This window comes from Nannobrachium achirus, assembly GCF_963921795.1.
Source record: "Nannobrachium achirus genome assembly, chromosome: 4".
Classification (NCBI taxonomy): Eukaryota; Metazoa; Chordata; class Actinopteri; order Myctophiformes; family Myctophidae; genus Nannobrachium; species Nannobrachium achirus.
In genome coordinates, this window is record NC_137813.1 from 16,039,372 (window position 1) to 16,053,958 (window position 14,587).

Below are 14,587 nucleotides of genomic sequence, written 5' to 3' on the forward strand. Positions count from 1 at the left end.
TATCTGTGTTCATTCCTTCCACAGTATAACGTCTGGACTTCCGTTGATTGGCAGCGAGTATACCGATTATTCTGTGATTTGGGCCAATCAGTGACTGCTTCCGCACTATGCTTCCGCACAACAAACGTAGTCTTCCTGACAACAAGTGAAAAGATTTCCCTGATTGGTCCATGTGTAGACGGTGACGTAGATGCATGCTGCAGTCTGCAGCATTTTCAAAACAACAATGGCTGCCCTCGCGATGCAAAAAGTGTAACAGTTAACGCTCTAACCATAAAACAACCAATAAGTGCAGTTATTTCAGAGTTGGAATCAATTACAACAATTAAAAAGCAACACGGAGGATGCGCTAGTGGGGTTTATCGGCCGAAAAGACGTGTTTGTTTGCCGTTCTTCCGACTGGCTGAGAGATGGTGATTGGTTAGAGGAGTCTGTCTGTCAAGGCAAGTACTCCCGCCCACTTTTCAAGCTGCCAATAGGCTAAAGGCAGGACGTTATACTGTGGAAGGAATGAACACAGATAACGTCGGGCCCCGCCAGGCTACTTGAATGCTGCCTTCAGATATGGCATGGAAAGAAGGGCATTTACATTTCTTTCACCAGAGTAAAAACTGCATTCATGGTCTGGAGAAGGCACTTTTTACAGACGGATAAAAGGGCAGGGGCTCAAGCCCCCCTTTGACGTCTATGTGTGCACGTGCGTGCCTGAATTTGACAATAGCATCCCAGCGAGCAGGAGAATAATAAATTGCCTTGTGGCGGTGCGCGGGCTTGAATTGGATGACTGTGGATCCGTCTGTTAATCTGCAGCATGGGATTATGCAACATCAAAAAACAAACAAATTAACATTTCATGTTCTTTTCCAAAGACCATGCTAAAGGATTATGATTCAAATTCCAACCAAAATGAGACGTGAGAACATTCTATGAATCCGATTACTTATTTATGTATTTGTTTGGTTGCTGCTAATGCTGATGATAGATGTTTATACCTTACCACCAGGGGCGTCACAAGGGGTAGGAAAGTGGGACTGAGTTACTAGGGCCCAAGGTGGTGGAGGGGCCTTAATTATTTTATACTTTAGCTATTGAAAAATAGCAGATAGAGTGCCGCGCTGCGAGCTTGTAGATCTGCTATTTTTTTTCGTGAAAATTTCGTGAAAATGTTTGCAAATCTTTGAATATATGTATTTTCAAAGCGAACGTTTGTAACTCAAATTTTGCTTCTGGGTGGTCCCTGGAACTAGATATTTTGAAATGGGGGTCCGTGGCCAAATAAATATCATTTTGGGGGTCCTTCACATGAAAAGGTTTGAGCACCACTGACATAGTAGTCTCTCAAGAACAGACCAACTGAGCTCCAGTTGAAGTGAAAAGGACCTTTTCTTTGACGATGGCTGGCCAGATCGCTGACATAGAAACATAGGTTTTCTCCAAAAATCTTAGAAGGATTCAAAAGACACTTATGGAATCGGGTTAAAATAAAAATGTTCACGATTTTTCAAAAATAGCAGATCTACGAGCTTGTAGATCTGCTATTTTTGAAAAGTCGTGAAAATGTGTGCACATCTTTGAATATATGTATTTGTTAAGCGAACATTTGTAACTCAAATTTTGCTTCTGGGGGGGGGGGGGTCCCTGGAACTCAATATTTTGAGATGGGGTTCCGTGGCCAAATACATACCATTTTGGGGGTCCTTCACATGAAAAGGTTTGAGCTCCACTGACATAGAAACATAGGTTTTTCCAAAAAAACTGAGAAGGATTTGAAATATTCAAAGATTTTCATGATTTTTCAAAAATAGCAGATCTACAAGCTCGCAGCGCGGCACCGAGTGCCGCGCTGCGAGCTTGTAGATCTGCTATTTTTCAATACTTAAAGCACAGGGGCCCCGCAGTGAATCCTTGTACCCAGGGCCCAGAATTTGGTGCGACACCCCTGTATGTATGTTTGGTTGGTGCTAATGCTGATGATAGATGTTTATACCTTACCACATATTCTACATTGAGTGTGATACTAAATCACCCCCTTCTCCTAATTCTGTACGCCCCCCATTGCTGCTACGTTCCAATAAACACACATGCGCAAAACGTTGCCTTTTGCTGCATGTCCCTTTTCTAATAAACTCACACACCATTTATTATTGATAGCTGAAAGGCAATTAATCAAATGACACTTGCAAAATGGGCTGTTTTAATTATGAGTTTATGTAAAATAAGTCGACATGTTGAATTGCAATTAATCTTTGGTCGGCGGTGCGTCAGAATCATTCAGAAGGATGTAATCGTGAGTGAGATCCCGACCCCACGGTAATGAGATGTTGAGACAGAGGCGCGTGGAGACGCGTGCTCCACTGTCCCTCTCTCCTGGAAACACGGACGCCCGCGCCATTTACACTTATCACTCCTTTGAACTCTGGTGATTCAAAGTGACACCCGATGGTGTCTATGCAAATGTACACGCTAAGCCAGGGGTTCTCAAACTTTTTTCTAGCACGATCCCATATAATGAGGGATTTCTTTTGGCGACCCCATCAAAGCCATTCATAATTTTTGGGGGGTTGCCAACGTGCTACCCCAGCGGCACCTACCCCCGACCCCACTTTGGGTCGGGACCCATAGTTTGAGAACCGCTGTGCTTAGCAATATAACATCTAACATCTGCAGCAGGGTAATTCAACGTTTCTCAGACCAAGGACCCCATAGGTGCGAGAGAGATGAAGCAGGGACCCCTACTACCGTACATGATATGGTTTAACATTTTCAGATTAAAGTTTTTCATGGATTTCATACTGTAAATAACTTCACAGACTTGTTTGACATACATCATCTTTTATATCAATGCGTTGGATTCACGTTAATGTGTATTTTCAGACAGTTAACCTTTTAAACCCTCAATATTTACTTAGGGTTAGGGTTTTTACCAACTCTACGATCGCAATGCGAGGCGTTGTGAGCATGTAGATCTGCTATTTTCACAATAGAACCGTGTTATACAAAATGTAATGCCTCAACTCTTAGTGCTCGTAGGGTGGGTGTGTTCCCAGTTAAAATAGGATTATTTTGGGGGTTGCGGCCTGAAAAGGTTGAGAACCACTGAGCTAGAACACAGAGTGCAGCATCTTTCAATGGGTTTGGTCTAAAAGGTACTCCGTGCCCAGATACCTCAAGCTACTTCTCTAGTGTCAGTGATGCCCACTGACATAGCCAGAGGGAGCTCATCTGACCTTGTTCCCCAGAGATTCGGCTCAAACATGGGGGGAAAATGCATTCTGCTATGCTGCCACCATATGATCTCTGAATCTGTCAGTCCCTGTTCCTTTTATGCCCATATATGGGCATAGAATATTTTGTGCCCATATATGGAGCTGACTGGTTTGTTTGCGCCTGATGCCAAAATGACTTTTTCTCATATCAATTACTCACCCCTCCAATCATTTTTTAATTTATTTTTTTGCATTCTTAAGACTAGGCTGATATGGTGAATATATCACCAATCTGCGAATGTTTGGTGATTTTCCTGACACTCGCTACCCGATGTGTGCTGCTGTATAGTTACAGGGGAGGGCGGACCAAACAAGTCATTTATCCCGCAGTCATGACACAATTTATCTAATTGTCCAAATATAAAAAAGTCAACTTGGATGGATGTGTTTTGCTTACCAGGCTAATGTTTCGCCACAAGCGGCCACATAGTTACTTCAAACCGAGGTAGGCTGCACGTGATCTTGTGAACTTGTGATCTTAGCTTTAATAGTCCTAAAATAATATCCTGTGGAATGCAAGTGGATGGTGCACAATTCTTCGTTGTTTTGGTCAGTGAGTGAGACTTGACACTTGACTGAGATTGGTGTGACAGCAGAAATACAGCGTGCAGTCTCACCTGGGTTTGTTGTTCACAGTGTGCAGCATCTGAGAGAAGCCCTACAGTCACATTACTATAGTAACCGACACTGCACAGATCTACAGATCTACAGATCTACACCGCGTAGCGGACGCCACGCATTGTGAGCTTGTAGATCTGCCTCTTTTGAATCCCGACCTGTTGGCTTATCGCCCAACTCTACTTAATAATAAGACAATAATAAGACAATAATTAGTAGGATGTAGCGCGTGGAGAAAGGAACACGTTATTCCAACCAGTTAATTTCCATCAGGTGCCTTGGGGTGACCGGGGGAGGCAGTATAGAGACTAGGTTTACTACACGAGGGTACCCCACACAGAAAGGCCCTTTCGCCAACCCCACCTAAGGTATGGGTGCTGATGACGCGGAGGAGAGAACACACCCCAGCGCCCACAGCGTCCACGGTGGGAATCGAACCCGGGACCTTCGAGTTGTGAGGCGACAGCGCTACGGTGCCCCCCTTTTAGCCCTGTATCCTAACTAATTCTAGCCTCACGTTACCGGACTATATCACTTCGTAGATATGAGTCTGGTACAAGGGGCATGTTAAGAAAATTGCTCTGGACCTAATTGGTTAGATCAGATCAATTCTGGGCCCTGATTGGTCACCAAACTCTTCGGGTGAGGAAATGGATGCACATTTGATCGGGGCCAGACCCACATTTTTTGCACCGGCGGATTTGTCTGATTCCAGGCTAAACTAGTCCATCTTCAGCCCCTGCCACTTCCGGGTTCGGGGCCAGACCCACTTCGGGGCCAGACCCACATTTTTTGCACCGGCGGATTTGTCTGATTCCAGGCTAAACTAGTCCATCTTCAGCCCCTGCCACTTCCGGGTTCTCATTGAAGGTGCTGTTCCTATTCACGGCCCAGCAGGTGTCGCTATTTCACCTTCTACTGGTGTCAAGAAACTTTCCGCTCAATGCAAGTCTATGAGCTTCAGGCGAACTTTACACTTGATTTTATTATCTTAGTAAACCTTTTCATGAAAAGTTTCCAATCGCTAGTTTAACGTATTTTTTCATCAAGTCATCATGATATGCATTTAGTAAATTATGGTCACATTAATTTTAGAATAAATGATAAAGTAGGCTATGTTTCTAGGCTTTCTATTGGTTATACAGAGTGAAGACCTGTCCTCCAGCCAATAGCATTCATTGGATTCATTTCCAGTTGCATTTCTGGAACGAATATAGAAAGTTGGCGGACTTGCAATCTCTGAAAAACAGGCTTCATTTATGGCCTGTAGAAACCAATGGCGTCACGTTGTCCACTACTTTTTTACGGTCCACGATCCTACCCTGTCCGTCGGTGCACTGAAACTCATCGCTGTCCTCGTGCTCCAGCATGTCCAGGGCGACCTCGCAGCTCTCCTTGACCACGCGCTCGCTGTCGCCGCAGTGCCGCCGCAGCACACCGACGCACTCGTCCCGGCCGACGGCGCCCAGGGCCTCGGCCGCCTCGTGGCGGACCATGGCGCTCTCGTCGGTGCGCTCCAGGGCGGCGCGCAACGCGGGCACGGAGGCCGGGTGCTGCATCTGGCCCAGGACGTACGCCACCTCGTGGCGGAACAGGGCGCTGCCGGGGCAGCGCAGCAGACCGTCGGCCAGCGCCAGCACCGCCTCCTCGCCGCCCAGGTTGCGCAGGGCGAACATGGCCCTGTAGCGCTCGAAGAGTGGGAGGCTCTCGTCCAGCAGGGAGTCTCGCAGCTCGGAAACGCTCTTCCTGGCCGCGGGGGGCGTGGGGTCCACGGACAGGTACGGGTTGGGGTCACTGACGCCTTCGCCCTCTTTTTCCCGTTCCTCTCCTCCGCTTTGAAGCCACTCCAGCCGGCGAGCGGCCAGCTGGCACGTCTCTGCCACCTCCACCACGGGGTCCCTGCTGTACTCCCTCAGCAGGTCCAGGACCGCAAGGTCGCCGATGGCTCCCAGGGCCTCGCCAGCCTCGTGCCTCACCATGGGCTCCTGCCGCGTGTCTTTCAGGACGCCGACAAGCGTCGGCACGGCCCGCCTGTCCTGCATCTGTCCCAGGCAGTAGGCCAGCTCGTGCTTCAGCAGCTCGGACTCGTCGACGAACGCCTTGCTGATCCATTCCACGGCTTCGGCGCCTCCCAGGTTCCTCAGGGTGAACAGCGCTCGGAAACGCCGGGTCAGCGTCTGTCCCGGATCGACCAGGACCTGACCCACTGCCGCTGCTTGTCCGACGCTGGCCATCTTCATGTCACTCAGGACTTTACTCATTTTAGAGACACAGTGAACTAAACAAGCAGGTACGTTGACACCAAACACTGTTATAGCCACGTATTGCCTTGTCCATGACCATATATTCCTTGGCCTACATCACTTTTTATGCCAACCACTAACTAGTTTGTTCTCGAAATGACACGTCTCTTGTGCATGTCATCTCCGTATTTGGACATATGACATCGGTTATGTTCATATTTGGGCATATTTCCGCTCACTTAAACCTTTCTATCTGTGATTGCGAGTCAATCATGAGCTTCACAGTCGAGGAGAGAGGGAACCTCAACACTTTGAGTTACCGCCTGTTTTTCAAAGACGCTGATGGCAGGTACATCTCACCGTTCCATGACATACCGCTGTATGCAGATGAAGGCCAGAACCTCTTTAACATGGTGGTCGAGGTGCCAAGATGGACCAACGCCAAGATGGAGATAGCTACAAAAGAAGCTCTGAACCCGATAAAGCAGGACGTGAAGAAGGGTAAAGCGCGCTACGTCTCCAACGTATTTCCATACAAAGGCTACATATGGAACTACGGAGCGATACCACAGACATGGGAGGATCCGGGACACATTGACGAAGACACTGGCAGCGGTGGCGACAATGACCCCGTTGACGTCTGTGAGATCGGGACCAAGGTGTGTTCCCGGGGCGAGGTCGTCAAGGTGAAGGTCCTCGGCATTTTGGCCATGATCGACGACAAAGAGACCGACTGGAAAGTGGTTGCGATCAACGCAGAAGACCCTGAAGCCAGCAGCTTGAACAGCATCAGCGACGTACGAAGGCTGAAACCCGGCCTCCTGGAGGCCACGGTCGACTGGCTCACCAGGTACAAAGTTCCTGATGGGAAACCAGAGAACCGGTTCGCCTTTGACGGAGAATTCAGAGACAAGGACTTTGCCGTGGAGATGATAAAGAAGGCACACGCGTTTTGGAAAGCCCTCGTCTCCCAACAGACCGGCGACGCTGGAGGACTGAACTGCAGAAACACGCGTGTGTCATCTGGTGGAAGTCCTTACTGCTGCTCAGAGGACGAGGCCAAAGCTGTCGTTGATAAGACAAGTCCTTGTGGACCAGAAGAACCCATACCCTCATCAGTGGACCAGTGGTTCTTCTACTGCGAGAGGAAGAAGTAAACCCAAGAGCCAGAATGTCTCTCAGACTTGAATGGCCAGAAGGCTACATACAACAGGTACTCTGCATGTGCGGCGTCTGTGCAACCATTCAATATATAATAAATAAAAAATAAATGAACAACAGTACAAAGGCAGGGCCTTTAGCCAATGAGGAGCAGCGTTCTTGACCAGTATGTTCTCCCAAATCTTTCTAGACCAAGTTTATTCTCCTAAAGAACCGTCCGACAGTACAATGGCAGGGCCTTTAGCCAATGAGCAGTGTTGGGTATTGTTACATTTTGAAGTAACTTGTTAGGTTACTTTCGTTACTGACTTGAAAGACTAATCCGTTACGTTACTCCGCTACCCAATGAGAAATGTAACTTAACGAGCAACTATTTCCGTTACCGACCATTAAAACCCACCTGCGTGGAAGTTTGGTAAACATAAAAAAGACAAGTGCAGCCTCCTTTTAGCTCATGCGTCCTCTTTAAAAGACTGACACTCCCCAGCGTTACACTGTACAGTACCTTGGTGCCGTGGCGTTGTTATGGCGTCTCTATACCAGAGTTAAATTGCCGGGTCCCAATCCACCGTTTTCCGCCACTGTCCAAATACTGAGGGTGGTACCATCCACACGATGATGTAGCTCCCTCCACTTTAATACCCTGCCGACGCGGACTTTTACACGTGGTCAACTAAAGGCACGGACGCTACTAATGATCAACGTATATTACAGACAGACGCAGCAGCTTCTGTCGTTGTTTCTTGAAACCCGGAGCACCAAAAGTCCAGAACAGTGAGTGATTTCCTGGTTTCAAGATGACGCACGTTGCAGAGCTGCGGAGATGAAAGGAATGCGATTGGCTAACTGGAGTAACTTGTGAATGGGAGTATACGTTTTGTGAATGAAGTGACGAGAGAATTACGTTGCATCAGGGGGCGGACCACCTTTGTGGCAACAGAAAGAACAGGGAATTATGGGTCTTAATAAATACTTAATTAACAACGTTATTTTTTGGGAAATGTAACTGGTAACGATCCCGCTATATTGCCAAGAGTAACTCGTTAAGTTACTCGGTTGCCACCAAAACTAACGACGCTACGTAGCGCTGTTAGAGTGAGCAGCGTTCTTGGTGACATCACCACCAACAAGTGTGACCTGCTATAAATAACTAGACCAGGTCAACCTGGTTGTGCCAGACCCCGGTTCTGCCAACCCTCTGGGCCTATAAATTTAATGGTACATTTATAGGCTGTCTGTCCCTCCCTCATGTCATCATCATTTGTGACATCATTGTGACCAAATATGGAGAAAAGAGGGAGGGACAGACCGACAGACAAAGCCTTTTGCTTTGTCTGTCGGTCTGTCCCTCCCTCATGTCATTGTGATGACATGAAGGCTTTGTCTGTCGGTCTATCCCTCCCTCATGTCATCATCATGTCATCATCATGACCATCTATGGAGAAAAACCGGACAGACCGACATTTGCTTATGTAGGCCTACCCATTTCATGGGTCTGGCAACAACAACACCCACATGAAATCTTTTGTAGTATGTTCTCCCAAATCCTTAAATAGGGGATCTGAGGGATTGGATGTAGGAGAAGTAATGTTGGAGTGCCCGTTGGGCAGATCTTTATGCCCATATATGTTGATACCATGCTCACTTCGCTCAGGTGCGATTTAAGACGGGTGGTACTTACTGTATGATCATACTGTGAAATAAAGCAATGTCACAGACAGAACGGCCCATAAAAAGAGATATGCATGTGTGTTGTTTTTGATGTTTTGGGTAGATCTTTGTACCCATACAGGGTGTTCCATGTGAGCCCACACTGTTCTGTAGGAACAGCAGTTCTAGTTATTAGTGTGGTTGCTATTGGCAACACACTATTGTATTCGGTACGTTTTTTCTTTCTTTTTTTTAACCTTACTTTTTGTGTATGTTGGGGCGGCTGTATAACAATAAAGTGAAGCTTTTGGTCATGCTTCACTTTACATCACAACAACATATATTTTATGGTAAGTAGTTAACTTCCCAGCGGATTCCTCACAGCAACCACACTTGCAATTTCCCAGAATTGCATTTTTATAGTTCTTTAAATAAAATCGCACCTGTGTGAACTGAGCAGTGCAGGCTGCTCAACAGCACCGCTTGGTGGCTGCAGCTGGTGTTGCTGTACTCATACGGACATACGGTACTACACTCAAGTCAAATGTTGACACTTGACACTAGTCACTACCTGAAGTGATAATGCAGCAATACTGTATGTGTCATGTAATATTTTAACATGAAATACAGTGATAATATGAAAACCTTGGTAATCCCATATAATAATAAGTCCCATATAATGTAGACTCCACCTTCTTTCATATATGGAGATCCATGCTCTACACACGAAGCCATCTCCATACATGGAGTTCTCCTACACACAAATCTGTGCTCACACGCACAAAGCCGGACATTTTGAGCGGTTAGCACCGCTCAAAAATATAGAAAAAAAAAGCGTGAATTTGACCTGAGGGCTTTCCACCTTGGCAATAGCTTCCTCAGTGTACAGAACGAGTGTAAAGAAAGTGATTGAACCAGCAGGCTAAAACATTGTTTTGCTTGTTTATTTCTTTTACTTAAAAATCGCACCTGTGCGAAGCACTTTGCATGGTATCAAAAATAACACACGCGCATATCTCCTTGTATGGGCCGTTCTGTCGGATGTCGGTCTCTGCGTGTTTTCTATGACGCTAGACTCGTACTGCATTGCTGTGCTCATATGGACATACACACAAAGCCAGACGTAGGAGCGGTTAGCACCGCTCTCTTTCAAGGTACCAATGTGCATCTGGCCTATTTTGCGCCAGCAGAGCGCGCACGTAAGGTGAATGTGCTGTCCGTACCCAATGAGGGCACAGCAATTGGCTAATTTGTGCCAAATACAGACAGGTAGAGTTCAAAGGCCCAGCTCGCGTGCTCTGCTGGCGCAAGTAATAAGGTGCATGTCAGCTGCATTTTCTGTAATACCTATGCATTAACATGGCCGTGAACTTATTGAAACTCTGATCGCACAGTTTACAGGGGAAAGGTTTTTCTACACCGTGAGGACGGAGTGTGTTCGGCTGACATAACTTGACACTCTTCTCGAACTGTTGGACAGGTTTTTGTCCGCGGTGAGACTTCGGGTGTGACTTCAGGTGATCCGTTTTTTGTCTGCGGTGAGGGAATTGTTGGTGTGACTTCAGGTGATTCTTGTCACAATGTTTAGGTTTTTCTACAGCATGAGGACGGAGTGTGTTCGGCTGACATAACTCATTGGCACACTTCTCCAACTGCTGGTTCTTGTCACAATGTTTAGGTTTTTCTACAGCATGGGGACGGAGTGTGTCCGGCTGACATAACTCATTGGCACGCTTCTCCAACTGCTGGACAGGTTTTTGTCCGCGGTGAGACTTCAGGTGTGACTTCAGGTGATCCGACCGCCTGAAACGCTTGTCGCACTCTTGACAGTGGTAAGGTCTTTCTCCGGTGTGGATGTGCTCGTGCCTCTTCAGCTTACTGAACTCACTGAAAGGCTTGTCACAATCTTTACAGCGGAAATCCTTTTCTCCTGTGTGTCCCTTGAGCGTGTCCTTCGGTGTAACACCCTTGTCACACGGTTTAGGGTCAATGGGCTTTTCTCCACTGTGGATACGTTGATGTCCCTTCAACTTATCTAACCGAGTAAAACCCTTGTAACAATCTGTGCACCTGAAAGGTTTTTCACCCGTGTGTCGACGCTGATGAGCCTTCAGTTTATCCGACCGACTGAAACTTTTGTCACACTGTTTACAGTGAAAAGCCTTTTCCCCTGTGTGGACAAGCTGGTGTCTGTCCAGCGTTCTTGAACGACTGAAAGTCTTGTCACAGAGTGTACAATTGAAAGGTTTTTCTCCGGTGGGAATTTGTCTGCGTCTCCTCAGTGAGCCTAACCTAGTCTTTCCTCCTGTGTGGATATGCTGATGTATCTCCAGAGTAGTAGTAGCTGTAGCGGAATCACTGAAAGTCTTTACTTCACCTTCGGGCTGAGTCAAAATCTTAATAAGCTTCCTCTTCTTCTTCTTATGTGTATCATCGTCCTCCATGATTGGGTTGGCAACTGTAAGATCTGTCTTCATCTCTTTCTTCTTCTTCTTTCGTGTATCATCGTCCTTCATGATTGGGTTGGCAACTGTAAGATCTGTCTTCATCTCTGTCTCCTTGTATCTGGTTGGTTACAGAGCTGGTTGTTTGCTGACAGGCTGCTGAAGGGATCTATCTGTCTATCCTCTGCAGAATCTTCTGGCAATAGAGTTTGTTGTGACTTGCCTCACAATTCACCGCTTCTTTGAACCTGAATGAGCTTGATTTCTCTTCTGCCTCTCTGGACAACTCTGGGAACACTAATACTCATGAGGGAATCCTCACACCTTATATAAGGCTGACTAGTGCTCTGACATCACTTACAACACAAGCCGTTGCCACACTTAACCTATTTGCACAGATGCCGCACATGCAGAGTACCTGTTGTATATGAGATATGTCTCAGCCAGGCCCAAATATGGAGTCTATTTCTACCATGATGTCATGTTGATGACGTTATGGTACTCCATATTATGGGGATTTGTGGACTTGTTGCGACATCACAGTGATGTCAGATACTCAGAGCAGGGATCTCCATATATGGGCATAAAAGGGACTGTATCCCAGAGAACCACACTAACAGAATCCATATATGGCCAAGACAGATGGCCGAGACAGATAGTGCGGCGAGGTTGCTTTTCGCACTTAGGCGTCTTACTGGTATTATTGTGGGCTCGTCTGAAATATTCTCATGCACTTGTGTCCTGGGTGCTCTCTCCTGATTGGCTGAAATTGGCGACCCACCTGAAAATGCATGTTCTGTTTATTAAAGAGGCCGAGGGACGGGGAGACCCCTGTTGAACAAAGAGTCAATGATTGCAATGATTGCTATCGGGATGGCTTGGACTTTTCAACAAAACACCTTTTGTTTCAATCCTTGAAAGGAAAAAAGGTTGAGAATCGCAGTTCTATTGCAGTGGTTCCCAATCTTTTGAGGCCACGACCCCCTCAGAAGAATCATATTTGAACTCAGGACCCCCTACCCTGATGAGCACTTGGAATTGTAAGAGTTGAGGCATTATGTTTAGTTTGACTCGCTTCCACAGATAAATATTGTGAACATAGCCAAAATATATATATATATTTGTTTACATTTTTGGTTATTCAATTTGACCTCAAATTGTCAACATGTGGTTGAGAAACTATTCTATTAGACCTCATCTTGTTCTGGCTCCAGAGACGTCAATTGGGTATGACAAGGTATGGCAACTGCCATACCTTGGCCACAGAAAAAAAAAAGTACTTCTTAAAATAAATTCATCATGCCTGTTGCTAAGGTATGGCAACATGACTGGTGTCTTCGCGCGTGTGCAAGACACCAGTCATGTTGCCATACCTTAGCTTTTGCCGAACTGACGCCACTGGCTCTGGTCGAAACAGGGATCCTCCTCCCTAATTCCTTATTTGAGGAACAAAATGACGAGACACTTCGGCGGTCTATAGGCCTTTTTCCAGAGCGGTACCCTGTAGCTGCGGTGTCGGTGCACAGCCGCACACACACACACACACACACACACACACACACACACACATACACACACACACACACACAGGTCCGCAGTTATGGTTGCCGCTGTGAGAAAACGGGCTATGTACAGTATACATCTCCACACATGCACGTGCATGCACACACACAACAAGACACACACCCACACAGACACACCCACACACATAAACATAGCCTACACATTCCGACAGGCAGGCTGTGTCTCACTGCAGTCATCGCTGTCGGAGCTGGGGACCTCCACTGTCATCACCTCTACGCCGCAGGCCCCGTCCGCTGTACCGCCGTAGGGCGTCATGGCCGCCGCGGACGGCGGAAGGAGGTGGGTTCCTGCAAGGTTTATTGGAGTTAAACTCTGACTTAAGGAACTGAAACAAAAGACTAGAACTGACAAGTCATTTGTGTTAACGCTTAACTGAAATGAAAGCTAAAAACTATCCACAAATTTCCAACGTCCCATCGTGCATTGTCGCAGCCGAGTGTGATCTACAAGCTTACAGCGTTTGCGACGTCGCCGACGTGAGCTTAACCGCTGGATAGGCTTTACAAGAAAACCAGAAGTAACTGAAACGGTGTTGCTTGTCTAGGAAACTAAACAATAACTGGACCAACTAACTAAAACTGACTAAAATCATAGAGAACATTTTCATAGTTTTAGTCTCAATGCCAATATGTATAAGTCTAATATTTAAGGTGGCTGTGCCAGAATACATTATTTTGTTTTTGTCTCTGTTGATACCGACAATAATGTGTGTGTAGCAGTTAATTTCAGGGTCGCACGCGTATGTGTGTGACTCAACAGCTCTACTTGGTCACCATCGGTATTGCAGCTCATGCTGTGGACAGACATGCATAGACAGTCCAGGAGACGGTGTGACAACCGCTCTATACAAACCATATACAAACCTTGTCCTGCACCCCGGGGTGGGCCTGCTGGGCTCAGGATGAGGCTGGGGACGGCAGCATTGGGGGACAGGGCGCCCGTCGGGGAGGTGGGCGACAGCCGGGGGAAGTAGGCGGAGATGGTCCGGATGGGGCGGATGGGGCCAGGGCAGACGTCGATGGCCATGTTTTCCTGGATGGAGATGCTGAGCTTCTTTCCCCTACGCACCGTCATAGGGTCTGGAAGAGCACGGAAACCACAGTGGTGCAGAACCCATTAATACTTGGTAGCAGCACGGTGTCGCCGAAAAGAGACGATCTACGAGCTTGTAGGGGCGGCATAGCTCAGGGGTAGAGAAACCGTTATTAGAGCACGAAGGGTTCCCGAAGGGTTCCCAGTTCGAATCCGGGCTCCCCCTGAGTTAATGTCGAAGAGTCCTTGGGCAAGACTCTGAACCCCTAATTGCTCCCGGTGAGTAGGTTGGTGCCTTGCATGGTTTCCTCCGCCACCGGTGTATGAATGTGTGCGTGAATGGGTGAATGTAATGCACGATCTATGTAAAGCGCTTTTGATAATAGCGCTATTAATATATAAATGCACCATTTACCATTTACCATTTAGATTGGCTATTTTCGGCGCATACGAATTTGAATCTCTTTTTTTTTGCAACTGCTTTGTTTGGGCACAGTAGGTTATGAGTAACATTCTTGTACATTGTCATTGTTGGGTGGAAACCTGGTATGTCCAAAACCTTCCTTTTTTGGGTTATTATTTTAAAAGC

At 46.9% G+C, this 14,587-nt stretch overlaps 3 protein-coding genes across 3 annotated transcripts in view; 1 reads left to right on the forward strand and 2 right to left on the reverse strand.

Annotated features, from left to right (window-relative positions):
- Positions 1 to 14,040, reverse strand: part of LOC308282686 (double C2-like domain-containing protein alpha) — a gene marked incomplete at both ends in the record, with an annotated part of 83,850 nt that extends 69,810 nt beyond the window's left edge. Inside the window, 2 exons of the mRNA XM_080723076.1 lie at positions 13,134 to 13,253; positions 13,830 to 14,040. Coding sequence (XP_080579202.1) covers positions 13,134 to 13,253; positions 13,830 to 14,040 — 331 coding nt within the window. The remainder of the gene's footprint in view (positions 1 to 13,133; positions 13,254 to 13,829) is intronic.
- On the reverse strand, positions 5,138 to 6,124 carry LOC308284089 (deoxyhypusine hydroxylase-like; the record flags this gene model as incomplete). The annotated part of the gene is made up of 1 exon (XM_080724627.1): positions 5,138 to 6,124. One exon carries the CDS (start codon positions 6,122 to 6,124, stop codon positions 5,138 to 5,140), a length of 987 nt encoding a protein of 328 aa, XP_080580753.1.
- On the forward strand, positions 6,400 to 7,284 carry LOC308284090 (inorganic pyrophosphatase-like; the record flags this gene model as incomplete). Its single annotated transcript, XM_080724628.1, has 1 exon — positions 6,400 to 7,284. One exon carries the CDS (start codon positions 6,400 to 6,402, stop codon positions 7,282 to 7,284), a length of 885 nt encoding a protein of 294 aa, XP_080580754.1.
- Positions 14,041 to 14,587: the final 547 nt, after the last annotated feature.